This window comes from Mesoplodon densirostris, chromosome 15 (assembly GCF_025265405.1).
Source record: "Mesoplodon densirostris isolate mMesDen1 chromosome 15, mMesDen1 primary haplotype, whole genome shotgun sequence".
Taxonomy (NCBI): Eukaryota; Metazoa; Chordata; class Mammalia; order Artiodactyla; family Ziphiidae; genus Mesoplodon; species Mesoplodon densirostris.
The window spans coordinates 51,752,365-51,777,982 of record NC_082675.1 but is presented as its reverse complement, the minus strand read 5'-3'; the positions used below and the strand labels follow the sequence as shown (position 1 = coordinate 51,777,982).

The 25,618-nt window shown below is 46.4% G+C and overlaps 1 protein-coding gene across 8 annotated transcripts in view; it reads right to left on the bottom strand.

Annotated features, from left to right (window-relative positions):
- The window catches only part of FHOD3 (formin homology 2 domain containing 3), a 503,602-nt gene that overhangs the window by 291,628 nt on the left and 186,356 nt on the right, over positions 1-25,618 (bottom strand). For all 8 annotated transcript variants that reach the window (XM_060118615.1, XM_060118618.1, XM_060118622.1 and 5 more), the window contains exon 4: positions 4,408-4,475. In XM_060118615.1, the coding sequence (XP_059974598.1) occupies positions 4,408-4,475 (68 nt within the window). The remainder of the gene's footprint in view (positions 1-4,407; positions 4,476-25,618) is intronic.

Genomic DNA, 25,618 nt, shown 5'->3' with positions numbered 1-25,618 from the left:
AAGTACACAGGCATTAATAAATGATTTTTAAAACATTGGTTTCTAACTAGAGCGAAGTCAACATGTTAACACTAACTGATATGAGATCATCCTTGAATTTCAGAATTCTCTATAATAGCCATATTTTAACCTGTGATCATTTTTAAAAAATGCCTGTTAGTCAAGGAATATTCAACTCAATCCAAATGACCAATGGTTCTGTTTTTACACCCTTACACTCTAGTTCCAAAAAGAACCTCCACATCCAGAAAACATAAGACATGATGGAGGTGCAGACCGGTGGGTGTGGGAGAAGGTGATCTAAGCCCCAGACAGCCTGCAGCCTGTGGAATCCACCCAATACCCAAAGCAACCCTGCCCTGTGTGTTAGAGCTGTTTTGTGCACAGGTCTGTGGTCTTCCAAACAGATTAAACTTTTGGTAGGAAATGGCTTCTTCCTTGCCTAAATAATGCCAACAAAGGCTGCTCAAGAATATTTGTTTGCTGAATAAGTGGTAGAAACAGCATCTCTGAGAATTCAGAGACAACACTACAGAACAAGCATGGTGAGGGGATGTGAAACAAGACCGACTTGTGTTTATCTCTTAACTTTGTGACCATGGAAAACTTGAAACATATACAAAAGAAGACAGAATAATCTAGTGAACCCCAGGTGCCAATCAACTCATATCAATCCTGTTCCATCTATCACCCCACCCTGTCTGCTGCCATATTAATTTGAAGCAAATCCCAGACATCATATCATTTAATCCATAAATATTCCAATATGTACCTCCAAAGGATAGAAAGTCTTTTTAAAATTATGTACTCATAATAAAAAAGTAATACTTTCTTAATATTATCAAATGTCCAGTCACTGACCAATTCCAACTGTCTCAAAAATAGTGTTTTAAATTTTGTAGTAGGATCCAAATAGGAGCCACATGTGGCAATTAGCTGATATAACTTTTAAATGTCTTTTAATTCATCTCTTTTTTTCCCTTGAAATTTGTGTGTTGAAGAAACTAGATCATTTGTCCTACAGAGTAGTCTATATTCTGGATTCTGCTGATTACATGCCTGCTGTGTGGTTTAACATGTGCCTCTGTCCTAGATCATTTGTAAATTGGTTACTGCATAGAAAGGCAGGATCAGATCCAGAGTTGATTTTGTTGGCTTGACCACATCCTCAATGGCAGTGCGAGTTTCCATGAGAAGGCATGTAATATCTGATTGTATCTCACTTCTATCATGTCAGCAGATCCTGATGCTTGATACCTAGATCCATTAATTCATTCAGGGTTGCAAAATTCTGACATTCTCATTGATACTCTAATTATATCACTCCTTCTTACTTGCTAGCTAGAATATTTTTAAAAGCAAAACTTCCTCTCAACTGAACTTTTGATTATCCTAAAGTTCATTCAGGAAAAAAGTAAGATAAATGTCTGATTCTAAAATTTTACCCATTTTTCAAAATAACATGCTAGTTCACCACCATCCTCCTTCCACTGGTGACCAATTCATTGTCATTCTTTAGTATTATTATGAACTCATCAATGCAGATTAACCTGATGTGTTTTAATCAACTGTAATTATCATCCTTACTGATGCTTAATTGTTCATCTTCAGCCAGCCAGTGGGAGACCCTTCAATGTGCTCCCAAGTCCCTTTGGCAATAATCCTAGTAGTATTTGATAGCTACCTTGCTATCTGCATAATAATATGTTCCAGGTTTATTTTACAGGTTTTCTATGCCAGACTTGGAGTCAGCTATTTCTCCAAGGAGCTCTGGTTCCTTTCTGTATTTTAAGACAGCAATCTTGGTGCTAGTGGTGCTTTTTGCTAATGGGTTCGTCATTGCGTCTAGTCCCCTTCAATAAACTTAGTGCTAGAAATATGCTTTGTTGCAAGTCTGTTAAGATAATAAACACCCTGGGTTCATTCCGATACTTCCAAATAAATTCAGGAATCCAGAGTTTTTTAACCTAACCCTTCTATCTTTCTATCAACTTTCTTCCACACACCAAGAATCCAAATCCTTAAGAACTCTAAGAATGACAAAATTAGAACACACACACACACACACACAAGTATCAGAAGAGCAATAACAACACTACCACCAGCAATATGATTATTATAAACAGTTGATTTTCATGTGTGTGTGGTTCTTTCTTCTTAGAGTATATCCTACCCAGGGTACACAAACTGCAGTGTTTTAAAGACACTTGGAATGACTCTTCTCTGTGTGGTTCTGCCACCAACTCAATGAGGTGAACACAGGTTTCAAAAGGAGTCAAAGCTGAACAACGGAAGCAGCAGGCAGGCTGAGGGGCTGCACGAGCTAGCGTGAGGAGTGGCAGCAGTGTGGTCCTCCGCTGGCACAGTGACAGCCCAGCCCAAGTGCAGTCAGGGATCTGAGTTCGAGAGGAGGAGGTAAACGGAGGGTGAAGAAGTTCTGTTCTGTTCAGCTAAGAAGCAGGGAGACAGATGGATACGTGGGAAGTGAAGCTTTGGGGCAAGTAATTAGCGAAGCATTTACTTAATTAGAGCCAGGAAAGACTGAAGACAGACACCTGTGAGAGGAGTATTCAGTTCACCCAATTCATTCATCTATTGCTTCAGTGGCACTGGCCCCAAAGACCCAGTGATGGAATCCAGGGAGCTCACAGATGACCAGACTCGGACACGCGCCTTGTGGTATCTTAAATTCCATTCCAGAGGTGAGCACAGAGAACTTTATAGAGGAGAGCCCTTGACTGCCGTGAGGGCTCATCTGGAGGATCTCCCCGGCAGGAGGAGACACCAGATGGGAAACAGAGACATGGGGAGTGGATGTGGGGCAACAACGCATCCTGAGATAGAAGCAATGGGTCCAGGGGCAAAGGTGCAGAGGAGACTTGCCCCCAGAACACAATCACGGGGGAGACAGCTGCAGCCAAGGACAGGGAGGTGGGCCACAGAGGCCAGGTCCAGAAGGGCCTCAACGTTATACTGAGAGATTCAGACGTAACTCAGACGGCTACACGGCACCAGCATGAGAAGGACTTGTCAGCCCCTCTGGTGGGAAGCTAGAGGATGGACCAAGCAGCAGGTGGTGCCCATGAGAGCTGTTACAATTTTCCCAGAAGGAACAGCCTGAATCAAGGCCAACCCCAAACCCCAAGGCACTTCTGAGACATGCAACGTGAGGCAGCAGTGGTGACTCAGGGTCACGCCTGTAGCTGTGGGAAGATGAGAAACGAGGACTCCTCTCCAGAAACGCTGTCCCTGAGAAGGGCTCTGCTCTGGGGAAAAGGTGAGGGCATGCATGGTTGAACAAGTTTAAAAATGGGACAAGAACGTGCAGGTGGGATGGATTGTTGGCCTGCCTTTCTGCCAATCCCCCTCCAACAGGAAGGCACCCATGAAGGGGACGGCCACTCGGCTAGAACTATCACAGACAGAAAATCCTTTAAGTATGTGAAGGAGACGGGAACTGAAGAGATATGGACCGCACCCTAGAGTCTAAAATCATGCCAGGAAGAACGATGAACCTACGGAGACACAAGCTCAATGCAAGCTCCATCTTCTCCACGAAGCCTCATCCTGCTTCTCCTGACCCTGCCCTGCCTGGCACAGCGGCCTCTCCCTCCTCCCCTGACTCTCTGTCCCTCTTTCCTGTGGGTGACAGCTTGGAGTTTGCCTGCACTCCTGTCCTAGCTCTCTTTGCTAAGCTTGTGACTTGCCCAGGGGAGAAGCAGAGGGAAGGTTTAGGAGAGAAGGATAAGACAGAACCTGACAAAGATGCTTGCACACGTGCACAAGGGGGCTTGTCCCTAACAGCGTGGTTTGTAACAGCAGATCCCTGGAAACGAACCCAGCTGTCTGCCAATAGAAGATGAACAAGGCAACTTGTGCTTCCTCTATACAATGGTTACTCACTCAGAGTTACCTCGGTCACGCCCACACCTATCCCGCTCTCACTAAGTAAGCCGCAGCATGATACACACAGCATGATAACATGCATATACAGTTCATAGAAAAGAATATCACATATTGTTGGTGGATATTCACTATTACTATGGAAACGTGCATTTGCATGATAAACACCATATGTGACATTCAGTAGAGAGGGGACCCGGGGTGGAGGAGGAAGACAGTGGTTGGTATTGAGCAGAACACAAGACTTCAGTTACATCCGTAGTAGGAATTTTTTTTAAATCTGAAGTAAATATGGAAAAATATTGTGATTTGATAACTTTTTTTTTACTTATGCTTGAAATATTTGGTATGGTAAAAATACTCAACTGACATTTTGACAGAATTTACATTGTACTCTAAAGAGACTTTTCTTTTTGTAATCAGTAAAAGGTATAAACTTGTCTGCATCTAATTCCACAAGCAATGCAAAAACAGAACCTGAGAGTACTTTCTTCTTTATTTTACCTGAAATATCTGCTTCAGGGAGAAAAGGGCCCTTCTTAAATCTCGTCCGCTGGAGTTGTACAGTTTTTCTGAAATAAAGAATACAACATATACAATTAATTAAGCTGACTCGACAGATGGCAAAAACACAGAGAGGATATGAACAACGAATGAATTTCCACTGGAAAGGTGAGTAAAACAAATTCATTTCATGCAGGATATCGACCTTACCCCCAGGGGTGCAAAGGACAGTCCAGCTGTTGCAGGACGCAGGAAGAGGAGATTGCAAGTTGTGGGAAAGATGCCCTGATCTGCACCCTCAGTCCTCACCTCCCTCTCTCCAGAGCTCTATTTCCAGCTGTTTACAGACTACTATACTTGGTAGCCAACTATATCTGGAAAGTTAACACAGCCAAAACAGAACCTCCTTCCTTGCCTCACAGCCCCTGCACCACCATGCTTTCTGCAGTTGGGCTCAGAAAGCTTCAACTTGCCTCCTTTTCCCTGTGATCCAATGATCCAAGAGCAGCAGAGTGGCTCTAAGGACTGACTAGCTCCCTTGGTGACGGCCCCCTTCCAGCAGGAACCCAGCCTTAGCTCTGCCTGCACCCAGGCTCTCACTCATGTGAGGTGGGTTCAAGGATGGGTCCTGGCCCAGAGCAAGGCAGATGGAGGAGCCCCTGTCAGTACCCTGGGGCTCGACACTGAGACCAACTTCTACAGGACCCACCTTCCAGAGGTCATAGTGAGGCAGGAGAGGCAGATGAGTATGCCACAATTCCCCACTGGTCAGTGGGGTGGCACTACGATGCCCTGAAGGAGTGTCCCATTCTTCTGGTGTATGCATACTCCCAGGAGCATGGATTCCACTCAGCTTCCCAGAACCCAAGCTTGGCCCTGACCCAGGTGGCTCAGGTGCCTGGGGTTGGGTTCCTAACACTTCATGCCGGACCACCCCAAGGTAAATCATCCAGCACATATTTACTGAGCACCTGCCAGGCACTGAGGGTACAGTAGTAAAGAGTGAACGTACAGCATAGACTAAGCAATCAGACAGCCTGCAGTCCAAACCTGGTGTCACCACCCACCGCTACGTGATCTTGAGCAAAGTATTTCATCTCTCTCGGCCTTGGATTCCTTATCCGTAAAATGGGAACAGACAATAATAGATTTAGAGGAAAATGGTTTTGCATTCAATCAAGCACTGATATGATGGAGTAGAATGCACATTTAAAATACTGACAATAATAGAGTTCAAAGCAATGTCACATGCATGGCCAGCAACCCTGGGCTTCAATGACAGCCTATGGGGTGGGGACTAGGGGGTGGGGTAATGGACAGAGCCACATTCTCCTCTTGTGTGAGTGGCATGAACTTGAGTGGAAGGGGGTGGAACACTCAGATCTAAGTGACTTAGCAGAAGTCCGGTTGTGAGAAGGACATGCCTGCTCGAGAAGTGAACAGGCTCCCATCTGAGAGACACTTAAAATGACGGCGCGGCGAGGCTCAGCATGTGAGTCGCAGTAGTTTCCTCGAAGGCCTCCCTACGGACTCCCTGCCCGCTTCCCTCTTCCCATCCACCCTCCAGACCAAGGCCAGAAAGACTGGGTGACGATGACCACCTGACGACATCACTGCCCCCATTTAAACCCTTCAGTGGCTGCCCGCTGCACTGAGCAGGAAATCCAAAATCCTTTAAGCGGCCTGTCAAGCCCGTGGTCACGCAGCCCTGGCGCCCCTCCCTCTCTGTGCTGCAGACACCCTGGTCTCTCGCTCCTGAGGCGGCGAGGCTCCTCCAGACTCACAACCTATACACACAGCTTAAGGGGCAGAGGAAGGATTCTGGGGGGTTGGGGTCTGCGGGGTGGTGTCTGACCCCAAGGCCTCCTAGTTGTTTGCCCACCATGGAATCTCCCACCTGTAAATACAATATGCAGTCCACAGTCACTTGTTAATTATGAAGAGTTTCAATTAAGAGAGAACCCCTCACCTTCCTGAACAGAAGGAGCCGGGACAACTCCAAAGGAATCCACCATCCCCAAACTAAACGTCTAATTCATCATAGACCCTAAACACTGAGGCCCGATGACTCACAAGCTGACCTGTAAAGTACATGCGTGGCCTCAAAGGACATGAGTAATAAGTAGAGTGAACTGCATCACCCTGCAGTAGAACCCAGGTCTCTGGGGAGATCACTTCTTCCTCCAGTTTCTACAGCTAATGTCTCAGAATTCTCAAATCCCAGAGGAACAGACTTTGTTTTTAGCCAGTACCACTTCTAATAAGAACAAAGATCTCAGATGCCAAGCATGGGGCTACGTATACCCTGAAGATCAAGGGCAGATTTAGCTTATCCGGGAAGAGCATCCGTAGAGGAGAGAGTCAATTCCAGGTACTTCTTTATAAGGTAATAAAGCTTGCATTATTACTTTCTTGCTTATACACCACCAGACGACAGGCAGAAATATGTCTTACATAGATTCACAATATCCCAGTTAGAGTCTCCTTTAGTTATCAGCGATTTGTCACGGCTTCCAATTCATGCGAATGAGAATTATGGTTTGTTGTGCTCTGACTGCTAAGGTTTTACTACTTGGTGCTATAATCAAAATAATCATTTTGAAACAAGGATTAAGCATTCTTTTATTGAAGTATAGTTGATCTACAATGTTATGCTAGTTTCTGGTGTACAGCAAAGTGATTCAGTTATACACATATATATATTCTTTTTCATATGCTTCTCCATTATGGTTTATTACAGGACATTGAATATAGTTCCCTGTAATATACGATAGGACCTTGTTGTTTATCCATTATATATATATATATATATATATATATATATATATATATAGCAGTTTGCAACTGCTAGTCTCAAACTCCCAGTCCAACCCTCCCCTGCCACCCCTCTCCCTTGGCAACTACAAGTCTGTCCTCTGCGTCTGTGAATCTGTTTTGTAGGTAAGTTCATCTGTGTCATATTTTAGATTCCACATATAAGTGATATCATATGGTATTTATCTTTCTCTTTCTGACTTACTTTGCTTAGTATGATAATCTCTAGGTCCATCCATGTTGCTGCAAATGGCATTTTTTCACTCTTTTTTAGGGCTGAGTAATATTTCATTGTATATATGTACCACTGTTTCTTTATCCATTCATCTGTGGATGGACACTTAGGTTGCTTCCATGTATTGGTTACTGCAAACAGTGCTGCTATGAATATAGGGGCGCATGTATCTTTTTGAATTATAGTTTTGTCCAGATACATGCCCAGGAATGGGATTGCTGGATCATATGGCAACTCTATTTTTAGTTTTTTGAGGAACCTCCATACGGTTCTCCATAGTGACTGCACCAATTTACATTCCCACCAGTGTAGGAGGGTTCAAATAGGGATTAAGTATTAATAGAAAAAAATTCAGCTGAGAATGACAACTTTTTGTTGAGGATTTTTACATCCATATTCACGAGGAACATTAATCTATAGTTTTTGTTTCTTGTAATGTTGTTGACATTGAGGCAATGCTGACCTCATGAGTTGAGAGTATTCCCTCCTCCTCTACTTTAAGAAAAAGTTTGTGTAAACTTGGTATTACTTATTCCTTAAATGTTTGGCAGAATTCTCCAGTGAAGCTACTTGCACCTGGCGTTCTCTTTAATAAAAATGTTTAAACTATGGATTCAATTTCTTCAATTAACATAGGGCTATTCTAATTATATATTTCTTCTTGAATGAGCTTTGGTAATTCGTATCTTTCAGGAAATTTCTCAAACTTCCCTGGTGGCGCAGTGGTTAAGAATCTGCCTGCCAATGCAGGGGACACGGGTTTGATCCCTGGTCCAGGAAGATCCCACATGCCACGGAGAAACTAAGCCCATGCACCACAACTACTGAGCCTGAGCTCTAGAGTCCGTGAGCCACAACTACTGAGCCCGCGTGCCACAATTACTGAAGCCCACACTCCTAGAGCCCGTGTTCCTCAATAAGAGAAGCCACCGTGATGAGAAGCCCGCGCACCACAATGAAGAGTAGCCCCTGCCCGCCGCAACTAGAGAAAGCCCACGCGCAGCAACGGAGACACAACGAAACCAAAAACAAACAAATAAATTTATTTTTTAAAAAAGAAATTTATCCATTTCATCTAAATTGTTAAATATATGGACATAAAGTTGTTCATAATAGTCCCTTATCCTTTTATTGACTATAGCAACCCCCTCTCTTTTAACCTTGATATTGGTAATCTGTCTTTTCTCCCTTACGCTTGGTCAGTCAGGCTAAAGATGTATAAATTTTATTGATCTTTTCAAAGAATCAGCCTTTGATTTCATTCCTTTTTTCATTGCTTTTCTGATTTCTATTTCATTGATTGCATTTGGCTTAATTTGCTCTTTTTTTCTAGTTTCTGACAGTAAAAACTTAACAACTAATGTGAGACCTTTCTTCTTATCAAATATAAGTATTTGATGCTAAAAATTTCTCTCTAAGCACTACTTCAGCTGCATTCTACAAATTTACATATATTGTTTTTATTTTCATCCGATTCAAAATTGAATGAATCTTGAACATTTCTTTCATGTCAAAAGGGAATAACTTAATCCTGTGGGGGGTTTTGTTGTTGTTGTTAACCTCTGGTTTATTTAGAAGTATACTGCTTAGCTTCCAAATATTTGAGGATTTTCCAAATATCTTTCTGTTACCAATTTCTAGTTTAACATCTTTATGGTGAGAACATAGACTTTGTATGATATCAATTATTTTAAACTTATTAAGGTGTATTTTATGGCCCAGAATATGGTTTATCTTGATGACTGCCTCATGTACACATGAAAAGAATGTGTATTCTGCGGTTATTGGCTGAACCATTCCGTAAAAATTCACTAGGTCAAGTTGAATGATAGTGCTGTTCAGGTCTTCTTCTCTTACCAAGTTTCTGTTTACCTGTGCTATATTTTACTATGAGAGCAGTATTGAAATCTCTATTATACTGAATTTGTCTATTCCTTCCTTCAGCTTTATGAGTTTTTGCTTTAGGTCCTTTGAAGGTCAGTTGTCAGGTACACTCACAATTAGGATGGCTATGGCTTTTAGGTTAAGTGGCCTTTTATCATTTGTAATGTCTCTCTTCATCCCTGGCAATATTCCTTTTTAAAGTCTACTTTTCTAATACTTATACAGTTAATCAGTGTTTGGTTAGTGTTTGCATGGTGTATCTTTTTACATCCTTCTATTTCTAACCTGTCTATATAGAGTTTCATGTAGGTACAGTTGCAACTTGTTTTCATCCAATCTATCTTTTAATTGGTATGCATTCTCTGTATTTTTAACCTCTAGGACATCACAAATGACTCCTCTGTGGCACTAGAACAGAAGACCTCAGGGAGGCCTCACCCTTTGATGAGAAACATCCTTGTACAAATGCCAAAGATATCTTTGAGTGGTGCCAAAAGTCTCTCCCCCTCCGTTTTTTGCCAAGTGTCTTAATTAAAACAAACAACAATTTCTATTCGAGTAAGTACTTTTCATCCCAATTGTCTTTAATTTTTTTAATTAGTTTTACATTTCATTTAAATAATCGTACATTTCAAACAAAGCTGAATTAAAAAATAGTATGGTTTCCAAATAATTCTTTCTTTAAAGTGAGAAAATTATCCCTACCACTTCAGAGAGCAAGTTATGAATTTTAATGTAGTTTTTTTTTAATATCAAAGCTCAAAAGATCACCTAACCTATATAAGAATATTACATATTTTGGCTGAAATGTCCTTTAAAATACTTTGTTTTTTAACTCCATAAGCTATAAAGCACTAGGTGAGGTCTAAATCAGAAATCCTTCCATCTCACATCTGTTAAATTGTAGCTTTTTTTTTAACCTTTCATAAAAGTGACTGGCAGCAAAATTTCATTTTTATGGCCATAGATACCCTCTCCCAAAGTACTGCAAACCTTTCCATTTTCTGTGCAATAAACATTTTAATAAATGTCATGAGTTGGTCCCCATATTATATGAGAACAATACTGGAATCGTCACCATTTTGGTTGAAATTTAAATGACCAAATACTCACTCAAAGAAATATTACTCTAGAGTACTGGTTTTTTTTGGAAAAGATAACTGATATTACCTCTCTAAAAAGGACCAACATCGTGGTGTAAAATGAAATCACAACGCTTAATTAAAATTCAAGGGCTTCCCTGGTGGCGCAGTGGTTGAGAGTCCGCCTGCCGATGCCGGGGACACGGGTTCGTGCCCCAGTCCGGGAAGATCCTACATGCCGCGGAGCAGCTAGGCCCGTGAGCCATGGCTGCTGAGCCTGCGCGTCCAGAGCCTGTGCTCCACAACGGGAGAGGCCACAGCAGTGAGAGGCCCGCGTACCGCAAAAAAAAAAAAAACAAAACTCAAAATTATCATCTATCTTAACAACATAGGGTAGCCAAAAGGCTCCATGCCCTACCTGACTTGTTCTGTTGATACTTGATATACGTCTTAGGAGACACCACTGTTTACCTAGAGGTTAGGAAGGATTAGGGATCAAGGATGTTTGTAAATGACATATAATTTGTCATTTTATGAGAGGTACCATTCCTGCTGGTAGAAGAGCAGCCAGCAGGTGTTTTACCACGTCAGATACCACACCCAAACCAAAGACTGCTGACAGCCCTTCAATAAGAGGAGCCTACACAGGCCAAAGGAGAGGCGCTCCTTCCCACAGCCCAGGTCCTGGCTTCCTTGCTGCTGGGCTAGCCATGCTGCGGGTGGTGTGGTCTGGAGCTTTAACTGCTGAGGGACCCTCTGAGTTCAAGGAATTGGGTGTTCCATTTACGTCTCATCCAGGCCTCACCATACAGAAAGTCAGACTCACCATGGCTGTGCTGGCTTCCTCTTCATCTTAGACTAGAGTGTGAAGGGCTCACCTAGGAACAGAGGATGGCCTGCTTCCTCTGGGAACAGAGCTTCCCAAGGGTACGCTTGACATCTCTCCTGGATGCATGTCCAACAGAACATCTATCACACCTTGAGAAGTAGTCTGTCTATTCGGGTGTGAGTCTCGGTCCTGGGTTACCTAGTGAATCCAAGGCGTCCTCAGTGAGTAGGACTGATAACCTTGGCGCGCCCTTGGTCTGCCACCAGTGTCTGCAGGCTCTCCTCTCTCTGCGTGCGGCTCACGTGTGTGTCTCTGAGTCTGTGTAGGTGCAGATGCACCCTTGGCCTCAGCCCGTGGATGGTGGAGAAGAGCTTGGAGTCCCTCTGATCCTCCTACTAAACCCAAAACACTGTGGACTGTCCTCAGGGGTCCCAAGTCCCAAGGGAGGGAATTCTATGTGTGCACGTTGCCTGAAAATCACGTAATGCAAAAGAAAAAAAAACCTCAACCTTTGAGCACAGGGAGGGATGTGGAGCCCAGCTCTAAGTCAGCAAGAGGGCAGCTCCAGAGGCTCCACCTGTATGTGAACTTCACACTTCTCCCAGGAGCTCAGAGGTGTTCCCTTCTCCTTGAACACCTCAGTCGTGAATGCCTGCTGATGAGGGTGTAGCCCCTCCCAGGGGGTGGGGGTGGGGGCGTGTAAGGAAAAAGATGGTTCTTGCCACCAAGACGTGGCTTGAGAGTCCCAAGTCGCAGCAGCAGGGAAAAAGGTGCCTGGGGGACTAAGTAGTGCAATGTGGGACGCTTCCTGGCAAACATCAAAAGAGCCCAGTCAAACTCAAAGCAGAACCTTCATATGTAAAATGTAAGGCTGCGATCAGGTTGAATTCTCAGAGGTTTGCCATTCTCCCGAAGCTTTGACACTGCCAGGTCGGAAGAGTGCAAAGAAGTCCCCTCCCACCAGCACAGCCCGGGGTGGCCTGTAGCTCAGGAGAGCTCAGGCTGCAGAAGGTCCCATGGAAGAGGCAGCGCTGGTCCCAGCAGCTGGGGAGAAGCTGTAGGTGGGGGCGATTAAACATTCATTATTTTTAGGTCAAGCACACAGAGTGTGCTTGGCCAGCAAATGAATGTGCACATTCATTCTCCCCACCCTTCCAGGTTGAATCTGCCTGGGGTGCAGACATTCGCCTTTGAGTAAAGGGCAGTTGGGAGCCTACAGGTGGTGGGGAAAAGAGATGTAATCAGAACATCGTGTGTTAAAGTCTTTAGAAGCCCTCCCATCTTTTCTCTCCACAGTTCTTGCCATTTAAAATATGTTCCTTTAAGAGATGTAATTAGTGGATTACATGCTAAACTAGCTTATAATAACAAGGAGTTGAGGACAAATTAAATAAAGGCCATCAGAGACCATTCCTGCTCTGTCTTTGGGAAGGAAACCTGCATGGCTCGAAAATCTCAGTGCTGAAAAGCACAACCACAGAGGTCCCATGCTTCCTACTCAGCCAAGAGCACAATGAAGAAAACCTCAGTGTGAGGGGAAAGAAAGACCAGAACATGAGAAGGCACCAGTGAAAAAAACAGAACCAACTTGCATCGGTGAAAGAATGTGGAGGGGAAGAATCAAAGGCATCTGTAGATGTGTCTGGGGAAGTGGGCTAGTGAAAGATGCATCTAGAATATCATGCTTTCAGGTCCATAAAAATCACTGACTTTAATAATTACAGCACACCCTTTTCTCACCAAGAGGCAAACTCAGTAAACAAGCACTCCGTGGGGAACTGGGACCAAGACACAGGGATCCCTCTTCTGCACGAGGAGACAATAACTTGCCTCCTACCCTTGGGCTGCTACAAAAGACATCACATGTAGAGAAGAGATTTATTCATCAGCTAAATGCCATGCCTACATTAAAAAATCTGTTTGCTCCAGCTACAGAGGATGCAACCAGCATGGTTTTTCAGATGCAGCAATGAGAAATGAGCTCCTGCTTTGCCTGGATGTACCTGTGACATTTGCTCTTCAGACTCCCCACTTAGAACTGGTAAAATGTGACAAAAGACAACCTGAAGGTCGGTGGCCAAGCTTGGGTTATGCTTCTCTCCCCTGCCAGGAGCCCACAGCCCAAGTTACTGTCAACGCTGAGTGAGTCAAAAGAATTCAACTCTGGAAATTCTTCCCATGAATTCAAATGTGCCACATGATACACTGATGACTGCGAAGTATAACCCATTTCAACCTGAAACTGTTACTCAGTATAACAAGTTGATATTTTAAAGGAAAAAAAAAAAAGTGGCACAGCAGAAACTATTTTTCAGTGAAAAAAAAACTGCTGGGTCAGATTTTGGAAGCCATTTTTTCCAGTGATGGGTGTCACACTCTTTGAAAATCATACACGTCACAAAAAGATGTTCAGACACACAAAATGTTAACAGTTTCAGAGAATATGGGTACCCAGAAGCTCCCTATGGGCCTTCAGGAGATTCTATGGACCAAGAGGTAAGAATCCTTGATCTAATCCAACATCGTCATTTCACAGGCGGAGGAACCAAGGCCAGGGAAGCGACATCATCGCTGGCCCCAGCGCTGGGACTACAGGCTCTCAGAAGTGGAGGAGAGTAATGGAAAACACCTAGCAGAAATGCAAATGGCCTTATGTTCTGTTTGTACAATAAAAATAAACAACGCGGCCACTGACATTTGCTCACATCCTAACCATGACACTCCTGTCACCATGTAAATTCAGAAGAAAACACTCACATATAAAAGCAACGGCTTCTGTTCTGGGGGACCAACCGTGACAAGTGCCAGTGATGATGATGGCGAATCGGGATGCGTGAGGGCCCCCCCCAGTTACCCGAGGGGCAGCCTCCTCAGCCTGAGGGTGGAGAGGCTAAATGTGAATGATGAGAAGGTCCCAAGACCCGATGAGGCAACATTGCTTAAGATGACCTTCTTTAATCCCAAATTCCCTTAGAGTGCAATCACCCTTTACATACGCGTAACATCATCCTTCTAATAATCCTTTCTTGATTATCTACTAAGCAGGGAGCATGCCAAGCACTCGGGTGACAGACGGAAATGAAGACACTCTCAGGCATCAAGAGTTGATGGCCAATTGGGGCGGACAGACATGTCCCCAGCTAATGCCACTGTCACGTGAGAAGGACACGACGACACTAAGGGGCCGCAGAGGAAGGAGCGGAAAACCCTGTGAAGCTGGGGCTGGAGATGGAGCTTCAGACACGGTGACATGGAACAGACTTCAGAGGCTTGAGTGAAAATCCACCAGCGTGAGAAGTGCTGTGCAGAAGGCGAACGTGAGGAAGAGAAGAGTAGTTGTGCAGCCTGCACGGCTGTGAAGTGTGTTCAAAGTGGACCACACTTCAGTGGGGCCAGGACACGGGCAGGTCGCGCAGGGAGAGCATCAGGCTGACGACACCCGGAGGGTTCACGTGGGCAGGGCCCGAGCTGCTGTGCCCTGGAGTTTCAGCTTCATGTCTCTCAGGCAGGAAGAAACCCAAGGAGACAGGGTTGTACAAACTTCACTGCCAGTGCGGTGAGCGAAGACAGATAAACTGAAGGGAGTTAGGAGCAGGAAACCAGTTAAGAGGCCTCTGGAATCATGCCAGCAAGATGCGATAGCTCTGGACAAGAACAGCAGGGATGGAGAGGAGGGGTCGACTTGAGAGAGCTTTGGGGATACAGCTGACTGCGGGACCAAGATTTCAGGGTTGGCCCACTGGGCTGGCAGTGGTGGGGTTTGGGGGGACACTCCCTGAGAGATGGGACACTGGAGGAGCTTGGGCATTCACTGCCAGCAAGCAGTGCCCCTGCCTTGAAATGGACCCCGAGACAGCCGAATGCCATCCTTGACTCTTTCGGAGATGATCTAGCGTCAGGAGAAGCCTCACTCTCCAGCCTTCATGCTGCGACAGGGAACAGGGCTTCCCTGCCTCCTCCATCTCTCCCCTCCCTGTGTGCCAGGTCACCTCCTCCTGGAGACCCCTCCTTCGCCTTCCCAGCCCCTCTCTGTGAATCCTGGCATTCACCCATATTGTCACGCGGGCTGGAATGAGTTCTGATGATGGTGGTGGGTTTTAACCCTACGAATCGGCCATTGTCCTTAATTTTTCACAATCAGTGTTTGTTTAAATACTCCCAACATGTAATGATTCTTTTGCAATCCTACCCCCTCACTAAACTGTGAGCACCTGGATGTCAGGGCCCATGAATAACTTACCTCTATAGCCCCAGGATCTAATATCTCAACAAATGATTGATTAATGAATGGACCAAGTTGACTCTGGGGGCTGGAAAAAGAACCTAGGAGGAACACTCAGCATCCACATTCCTAATGCCCCCAACATCTGGCCTGGTTATGGCTTTATAGGTTCGCCCAACCTAAGAACATGCTAGAGTCTTGCTTTCTGTGAATGAGCCCAGCCCCCAAAGACACAGCCCCACTCTGCCATGACCCTGTGGCCACAGGGCCTAAGAAGACATGAAAAGCATATCCACTATCATAATTGCCAAAACTAGGAAGCAACCTTAGGGTCCTTCAGTTGGTGACTGGCTAACAAAATGCTGTACATCAGGCAATGGAATACTATTCACTGATAAAAGAAATGAGCTATCAAGTCACAAAAAAACATGGCAGAACCTTAAATGCATGTTACTAAGTGAATGAAGCCAATCTGAAAAGGCTGCGTACTATATGATTCCTACAATATGACAGTCTGGAAAGGCAACACCATGGCAACAATAAAAAGATCAGTGGTTGCCAGGGACTCAGAGGGAAAGAGAAAAGAATGACTAGGTAGAGCATGGGGGATGTTTAGGGCAGTGAAACTATTCTACGTGACACAATGATGGTGGCTACATGTCATTACATATTTTTGTCCGTACCCATAGAATGTACAACATAAAGAATGAACCTTAATGTAAATGACAAACTTTAGTTAATAAAAATGCATCAATTGCTGTTGTGTTGCTGAAACTAACACACAACATTGTTAATCAACTATACTCCAACACAAAATTTTAAAAAATCTTAAATGCAGCAATATTTATTCATCAGTTATAACAATGTACCACATTCAGGCAAGATACTGATAATAGGGGAAACTGGGGGAGGCTGGAGGGGCATATGGGAACTCTCTGTACTTCTTGCTCAATTTTTTCTGTAAAACTATAATTGCTCCACCCAAAAATAGTGTCTATTAAAAGAAATCATAACCAAAGGCGAGCCTACAGGAAGTGGAAAGGCCACAAGCTTGGAGGTTATGAAGGGCACTGCTTTCCCCAACCACTCTGTGCACGTGTGGCCACGGTCCTGAGACTCGACATATTCTGCCACAAAGCATTACTGGTCTTTCCACTCACACTTACGTGGATCTCCCTGCTCCAGAACTAACTCGCATCCATGCCAGTTTCCCTCCGGGCCCCGGCAGCATCTGGCAAGGGGCCGGGGCTCGGAATACATGGCTAATGGACAGATGTACATGTTGTACTGCTTAAGGCCAGGGATCTGTTGACCTTGGATCCCTAAAAGAGGGTCCACAGAGGAGATTCAGGCACATCTGTGCATACATTTTTAGCCCAGGTTTGTAGCCTTCCCTGACTTCTGAAGGGCAAGGCACAGAGAACTTTTAGGACCCTAGACATCCCAGCATGCTTCTTTGTAGCCCTCAACAGGCTTTCCTTCCTTCAAACAATCACTGGCCACTTATTGTGCTCCAAGGGCCGTGCCAGGCAGGGGAATAAGAGAGACGCACAAGGCACAACCCAGCTTCATGAAGCTTGCAGTCAGTGGAGATGACGTGTCAACAGCAGACAGCGGGGATGCAGGCGCTGGGCTAGAGAGGAACACGAGAGGCCCCCCTGCAAGTGGCGAGCAGCGTCCAAGGAGCCGTCGACCAAAAAGCTGCACCAGACTTGAAATTATGCAATTACGTGCATGGTTGCTTGCCTGTCATCACCACCCTGCCGAGCCCCACCCAGCTCCATGTTTTTTCTGCCTGTGACCTTGGGAACCACCCTTCTCATCTTCACTGAGGAAGGCAGCCCAGGCACAGCCATGGACCTCCGGTTCTGAATCCCTTCGTAGTGAAACCGAGTGGGACCCCATGGGACTCCTGGGCATGGAAGCCTTTCTGTCCCCCATTTCTTGTTTGTAGGGAATAGACTCCAGCCTCCATGACCTTCCCTGAGTTCCAAAGGGCAGATTCGAAGAGTTGCTAATCAGAGAAGCGAGGGGATGCAGAGACAAGGGAGGAGCAGCCAAGAAACAACAGTGCAGCCTTGCAGCAGGGTCCTGGTTCCACCTCAAGGGCTACACATAACAATATCTTTGAGCTCTTTACAAAACTAAAACCCCCCAACAAATGAAAGTGTTAGCATTTCTCATTCCAGAGAAGACCACCTGAGGCAAGATTAAAGGAACCAGAGAAGCCCTTTAGGAGGAGACCGCCTCAGGCCAGATTAAAGGAGTGCAGGCACACACCATAACCTTATCAGCAACCCCAGCCTTGAACCACTGCTATAAAACTCCTCACCAAATCCTTCTGGGTTGGGGACACAGTTTTTCAGGGGCACAAGCCCGCGGTGTCCCCCTTTGCCTGGCAAAGCAATAAAGCTATTCTTTTCTACTTCATCCAAAACTCTGTCTCCAAGATTTGATTCGGCACCGGCGCACAGAGGCTGAGTTTTTGGCAAGAGAAGGAAACGAATTTTCCCTCTGAACTTAGGGCACCAGCTAGCTTTGGGCCCCAGCGAAGGGCACAAGGGTACTTCCGTCTGCTCCCATCTCTGCTTTAACAAAAGTGTCTCTTCTCAGAGGCAAAAAGGCCGGGGTCAGCTAGTGCAGGTCACTTAATGAGTTGGAATTCTGTTTAAAACACGCCTTCATTTTTCCCCAGGATCAAAGAATCGTAGCTAGAGAAGGGTCCTCAGAGACCATCCAGCTCTGCGATCACTTGCCCAGCCGCAGGACCCTGTGCAGGGGCCCAGAGGGTCTGCACATTGACACCACCCACTGAAAAGTCTGCTGACCCAGGGTAATCCGATCATTAGCATCTGAAAGCAGCAGAAACACCCTGGTGTGAAAAACAGGTGATGGAGACCTTTCCCTTCAGAACTCCTCCCCTCCCTCCATCTACACGCCTGTCTCTCTCTCCTGTCCTGGCTGGGCCCCTGCCCTCCTGCCTTTCCCCTCTCCTTCTCTCCTTCTACATTTCCTTCTTCTTTTGCTCGCTTCTCAAATTAGGAACCTGGAGAACCTCAAAACAGTTACTTTATTTATGGGCTTTTATCATTCCCTTTATTTTAGAATTAAGTTGAAACGTTTAGATGTATGTGTTTTGTTTGTGCTTTTTCCCAAAATGACATATATTTCTCTTCCTAGCTCCAACAACCACAGAGAAACTGCACTGCCAAGTGGTTTTGCTTGGATGTGGGGTGTTTTGCCCCTGAAATGGCCACAGCACAGCGGCAGTCACTGAGTGCAGCTCGGCACTTCTCACCCCCCACTGGCAGGGCACAAAGGGAAGAGAGGTTTCCCGATCAAACAAGCCCATTTTCTCTCTGTGCTTCTGGAAGCATCCAGAGTCCTTGGCGGTGTCCACGGGAGACCATCCCTCTCTATCGGGTATGAGGTCCAACTTGGCTTTACTCTCAGGGGGAAAACATTTAGGAGAAGAGAACCATCCCAGCGCAGTGGCCCCAAACCACATACCACAACCCCAAGCAGCCCCAGAGGACACACATCAAAACTACTCAACCTCTTACCCAGGCACCGACTGCAGCCAGGACTGTCCCAGTCTTGGCCTCAGTGAAGCACCCTGTTATTCCCAGGCTCAGCTCACAGAAACTACCACCAGTGTCCCCCAACCTCCTTTCGTGCCCACCGTTGGGGGCACAGTGCCCACTTCCCCTGCTCTCTCCTGCACTCCCAGCTGGTAAGGCCCTCGCCAGGCTGCACCATGCACTGCTCTGGTTTGCACATGGCTTCCGCACCACTCTACTGCCATCCAGACTACTAAATCGATGTTTGCATTTCGGAAGACATTCCTCTCTGTGCCTTGGTTTTCTTATCAGTAAAACAGGATTAAAAAACACACATTCCAACATTCTAAAGCAATGTGATAAAGAATACAATAATGGTGGCAAAGCACCTGACACACTTTAGCGCTCAGTAAAGATTACTTTTCCTTCTCTCGCCAGCCCCAAAGGCTTCAATGATATTTCTAAAACATACCCAAGACCCTCCACAGAGTGACTTAGTCAGCCCTTTCACTCTGGGCTGGCAGGGCACCTCCTGTCATCTGTCAGGTCCTTCTTACTGTGCTGAGAAGATCGCCTGAGCTCAGACAACCCAGGCTGGGCCCCAGGGGTGCCTCTCCAAGGTACCATCACTCCTGCGAAGAGATGGTCTCTTCCTTCCTGGGGTCGATGGATTTTGACAGGAAAAATGTTCACCATCCCTGCCCTAAACACTCTGAAAAAAAGAAGTGAACGTCTAATCCTTGGAGAGAAGATAAGGATCATTAGCTGGGGTCAAAAGGGAACAGTCTGGCATCAATCATGTCACCAAACAGAGATGGCAAAACTCAGTAGTTCACCTGACCCACCCCATGGGGCCAGGCTCTTCCTTTAAAGATTCTTCAAGATGGAAACAGCCATTAATCTACGGCGAGCATCACAGAACGCAAACCAAACTGCAGCAGAGAAAAGGGTTTTTAAAACAACTGTTTTGAATAGAGTTTATTCACTGACCAAGGGGGAGGGGGAACCACAGTAAAAGAATGTTGTGTTGCATTTTTACAATTAAGTGCAGCAAACCTTAAGTATTGGTTGTGTCATGGAGTAAACGCACGTCTGAACTGAAAGTTTCTACACATCAAAAGGACAAGCTGCCTCCCAATCCCCCCTGACCCCGACACTCCGTCTGGGTTTATTTCTAGGCCATGCCAAGGTCCTGTGCCCAGGACGGCTGAGCCGAGGGTGCCTGACAGCTGCAGCAAGTAGTCGTAGTGAAAACTCGAAATGAGCCAAGTGTGACTGCTCGTCCCCTTGGTGGTAATGCCTAGGTGAGTCCAACGTACTGGAGAACTTAGTTAGGAAACAACATGGATGCAGCTGCCGGCAGACTCCATCACAGAGAAGAGGACCAGAACAACCAGTGTTGGGCGCCTCAGTGGAATCAGTATTTCTAGACCTGATACTTAATCAGTAGGCATTTTCTAATGAAATCAGCTAGCGGCCTAGGTGTAACTTCTCCCACGGAATAAAGGAGCTGTACAGTGACCCATAGAGAGAGGGGGGCTTGTGACTCTGAGCCACTCACAGGGAGTCACTTCGGCGGGTGGGGGGAGGGCACTGCATCCTAGCCTCAAAGATGAACACTACACGGTGCTCCCGTGAGGAACTTCAAGTCTAACGGGAGAGAGAGACCCACGGTTTGATACGTTCAGCCCAGGTAAACTCTGGGAAAATGAGTCAGTTATTCAGGTGAGTAAAGGCAGGCACAGCTTTCCAGGCTGAGGGACCAGGTGTGAGAAACCCCAAGAAATGACAGAGCCTGGTGTTACTGGGGAAGCTTTGCAGTCCTGTGATGCCAAGGGGAGGAGCCATGAATGGGCAGCACCATTCCACTTCTCTGGGTTAGACACAGGCTGAGTCCTGAACCGATCACCATCGTGCTCGTGGCGGGCCGGGTGAGCAAGGCTTTTCTGGTATTCACTCCACCGACACTATGTCACTATGTATGTACCAGGCTCATGCTGTTTCAGGCTCACTCAGTGTGCACGGTGACCTGCCACGGTGGTGCCGTGAGTCAGCCAGTGAAAGCGCTCCAGCTGCGCTCTCCCCAACCCACAGCTCCTCAGCCTGTAAGGCCCGCTTCCTGGATCAGGCTGACTCTGACCCTGACCTCCTTGTCCCTCCAGGGCCTTGGCCTCCGGAGGAACAGCTCCAAGCGGGGGCCCACCTGATTCACCTGGTGCCATTCAAAGGGAGAGCACTGGGGAGCCCTGGATCTTCAAGGAGCAGCGGAGAGTGAGGGTGGGGAGCAGCAGAAGAGGAGACTACGGGCCAGGATGAGCTCCATGGTCGGGCGCTCACCCTCAGTGACTCCACCACCCATTCACACTGGGCTCTGAGCCAAGGGAGCCTTTAAAACAAAGAGTCACAGCCACAGGCCACTGAAGGGAAAGGCAAGCAGAAGGGCATGCCCTTCCAACACCACAGTGCAGTCACCAGGTCACCGTGACTCAGGGCAGGCCTAACAAGGGTTGGATTATTTCAGGCAGGGAACGTGAGTCAACTTCTGACTGTACATGACAATAGTCGGGGCGTGGGAGTGGGAAAGGGAAGGGGGGCTTAAGGTACCTTTGCAAGAGGTGACAGTCTCTTTCGCTCCTGGCAATCTACCACCCACCCGGCCCTAATGTCCAGGCTCCATACACACTCACCCCTAGATGCAGATGGCGGCCCCCTTCCCTTCCCAAGGGCAGACAGTATTTCCAGGAGTAAAAAATGGGGTAATGGGGTACGGGGCTCAGCCACAGCCTCTGTCTGAACCGTTATCCAGGTGGCAATGCCAGGTGCAAGGCTGGGAGGGCGGGTGGCGACAGACCAGGAATGGGAAGCAGGCAGGGGTGGCTTTCTTCGGTGCCCTCTGTGCGGTCTCCCTCGGGCTCTGCCCCGACTCCACACAGACCAGAGCCACAGGCATGGAAAATGTCCTCAGTAATCTTTGTGGTCGGACAGCAGGGCCCCAGACTTCACCACACCCCCTGAGGGGCTGGAGCTCTTTCCTCAGGAAAGAGACATGAATACCCGTCATTATACCACACTTAGAGGCTCCCTCAAACACTGACTGCAGATAAAGGTGCCATTAGAACAAAACCAAGCGCCCAAACTGTTGCTTTGCCTTGCAAGGAAGCAGGGATTTGTTTCATTTTTCTCCTAGTCTGAAAATTAAGAGGCCTGTTTCTTTATATTCTCATTGGGACCTAAGACGATTTTAGCCTCATTCCACCCGTTCATACCTGTATTTAAAGGATATAGAAGCCAAGTCAGCCTTAAGTAGGGGAAGCACTTTTAGCATCTCCATGAGTCAAGTCAGAATTTAAAAAGCAACCCTTCCCTGTCCAGGCCCGTACATGGCATGTGAGGGACACAGAGTGGGCCATGCCCCATGCCTACCTTCAGTTGCAGAGCAAATCATCAGAAACTCGGGTTGCGCATTTTCTGAGGCATATGTTGAAGGAATGAGACAAGTGAAGAGAAAAAAGTTTCAAGGAATCAGCAACAAAAGGGAAGCCATGAGACGCGCGGTTGCCTGTAGCAGAGCAGCCTTCCTGATGGAGAACTAGCCACAGTTGGGGTTGTCACGTGACTTGACGTGATTTATTTTAAAATAGACCAGCTGATGCTTGGTACCCTTAATCTTCTCACGCTTGAATGTGCATAGAAATCACCTGGGCAGCTTGCGAAGTGCAGACGTGGATTCAGTCCATCTGGGGTAGGCCTGAGATTCTGCGTTTCGACCAAACTCCCAGGACCACACTGGGAGAAGCACCGACCTTGGGGGGCAGGTTAACACCTGAATTGCTAGGAGAGTTCCCACTCCTACCACCAGGGGTGACCAGTTACAATCTGAAGGGGTCCACACCGAGGGTGGCTACCACAAGGGGCTCTAATCCTGCTAGACCTGCTCCTCAGAGTGCAGTAACCAGCATCACAGATGATACAATACTTCAGTGGTGAAGTGTACGGTATTCAAGATATGTCACTGACTAAGAAAGGCACCCCACCCTTTACCCATGGATAACCTCTGAGCCAACCCTGCATCGGAAAATGGGAACAACATAGAACGCACCTGCTCCTGTGAAAATACTTGGGGAGGTATTTTACTAGCATGAATTATGACCTTTTCTACCTGGGAATGAAACAAAAAGGGCCAGTGGGGAGTGGACTCTGACACATACGTGATTCTCACATTCAACAAATAAACCACAGCAAAACACACAAAAAATGACAGGGTGGGAAGAGGAGAGGGCAGGTGTGATGTGACTGCCACCTCTCCTCACCCCCTCGGCTCAGAGACACTGACTGGCTGTGTCAAGTGGGGCGGCGAGCTGAGCTGGGTCACAGCCGGCAGTGCCCACCCAAAACCGCCCCTGCCCCTGCAGCAACCGCACTGCCCTGCTGGCTTATCCTGGGTTTGGGACACACTAAAATCCCTGGGTCGTTTTCAGTGACTGGCCTTCCAACCAGAGGACACACCAGCCGGCAAAATCCCAAATTCTTCCAGTCCCCCCTCCCAAAGCAGGACATTCCGGTGGCTCTGGATGGGGAGCCTGAGGGGCCCCATCCAGAGAGGCATATGAAGGAGGCCCCACCTCTCCTCCTGGTGTTCTGAGTTCAGGAGTGCATCTGGTTGTCTCAGAGAAGAGCTCATCGTGGCCCGTGGCCATCATTTTGACCTCAGATGAGCCATGCATGCTATGCCTGGTAGGTATTCGACAATGTTCTGTGTTTCTAAAGTGCTGATCTTGGACTAGTCAATTCAGTTCAAGTCAACAAACATTTACTGGACTCTTCGAGGTGTGAAAGAAAGACATAAAGGAACTAGGTTGGCTCTTAGGGAGTTGATAACCTAGTGTGGAAACAATTACACAAAGTAGAATACAGCACAAACTGAAAATCTTAGGTGACAGCTTCCGAGGTCACAGCAGAGGGACCATGGGGTCTGTATCAGATGCTCGGGCTAGAACCCTGAAGCCAGGCTTCCTGTTTCTCTCTCCTATACCCCTGATCTCATTTGGCAAGGAATTCCACATCCAACCTTTCTTACCACTGACCTGCTACACCTCTGGCCTAAAGCAATCATCCCTCACCTGGGTTGTGAGGTGGCCTCCTACCTGCTCACCCTGCTTCCCCCTTACATGCTTCCCATCTCATGAAATCATCCCCTTCTGGGTGAGATCTCCCCCGGCTCCCTATTTTTAAATCTCCGACATGCACTCAAATACACACATTTCAGAACCACATGCCTGTTTTTCTTCTCACAGCCTTGATCACTGTCACACTCTATATTTATGTATTTACCTTGTTTATCGTCTGTCTCTCCCCACCCCCACTGCAATGGAAGGTCCACAGGAGCAGGGATTTTCGTCTGCTTTATGCATTAGGGTAGCCCAGGACCTTAAACAGTAACTGGCACGTAACAGGTACAGAGTACATTTCTGTGAAGTCAATGAAAGTCAGTTTCCTTCCTCCCTCCTTTTCCTCTTATCCTATGAATAGAGCGTTTGAACTCCTTTTCCACCCCGTTCTTTTTCATAATTTCCAAGAGCTAGGAATAACTTTCAGGATCTTTAAGACAGATTAAGTGTCACACACACACCCACCCACCTTCTGCCTAATTTCTTAAGACTCCAACCCAGGTCTGGGCATAAAATAGTCACAGGCTTGCTTCACATCCTTTTTTGGAATTAAGGAAACAAGAATTAATTTGTTCTCACTTTCAACTAAATTAATCGCAGAAGTCACAGGTCCAGAAACACTGCCTCTGATTTGGTAGCATACGGACTTTTTCCTGAGTGGATAGGAGGGGAAGGAATGCCGTTTAAAAACGCCAGCCATCAGATAAAAATACCTTTGTCTTTGGTGTTTTATATAATAATTGTGTTCAACCTATTTTCAAAATTCCCATGTTTAATTGACTTTGGAAGCAATAATAACCTGATAAAAGTCAAATTTTTCTCATTTACATTTTATGTTTATTTTGAGGTGAGATGCTCATTCAAAATACCAAGACAAAAATATGTTTGGTATCTGTCCATGGTACCAGTAGAATGCAAATGCCCCTGTTTTCAGAAACATGTAAACGGCTCTCTGTTGCAACCAACTTGAGTGGGAAGGGGCGAAAGAAAAAAGAGGGAAGAGAGGAGGGTGGTAAACTCTGCCTCCCAAAAAAGCGGAGTTTTCCGCTTGGTTCCCAGCCTCCTTTACAACAACTTAAGGAAATTTCACAATCTCAATAGAAGGCCACATGTTAATACGCCCTTTCTTTTCATTGTCTCCTCCCAAACCCTGTAGTCCTAGAGAGAGTTTTGGCTCACTTGAAGAGCTTGGTCCAAAAGAAGGCCTTTCAAGAGCAGATTAGAGCTGACTGCAGAAATTCCTGAGGCAATTTACTAAGAAAAGAGATGCAGAGCGCAAACACGGAAAGCAGCAATGATTCTCCCCCACTGTCCTCTTCCTTCAATCCTGTTGCTTTTCTCCTTCAGTGAAAGAAGAAAGCTGAAGGAAATTAAGGTTTATTTCCAACACCAGCTGAATAACACTTTAAAAGCTTAA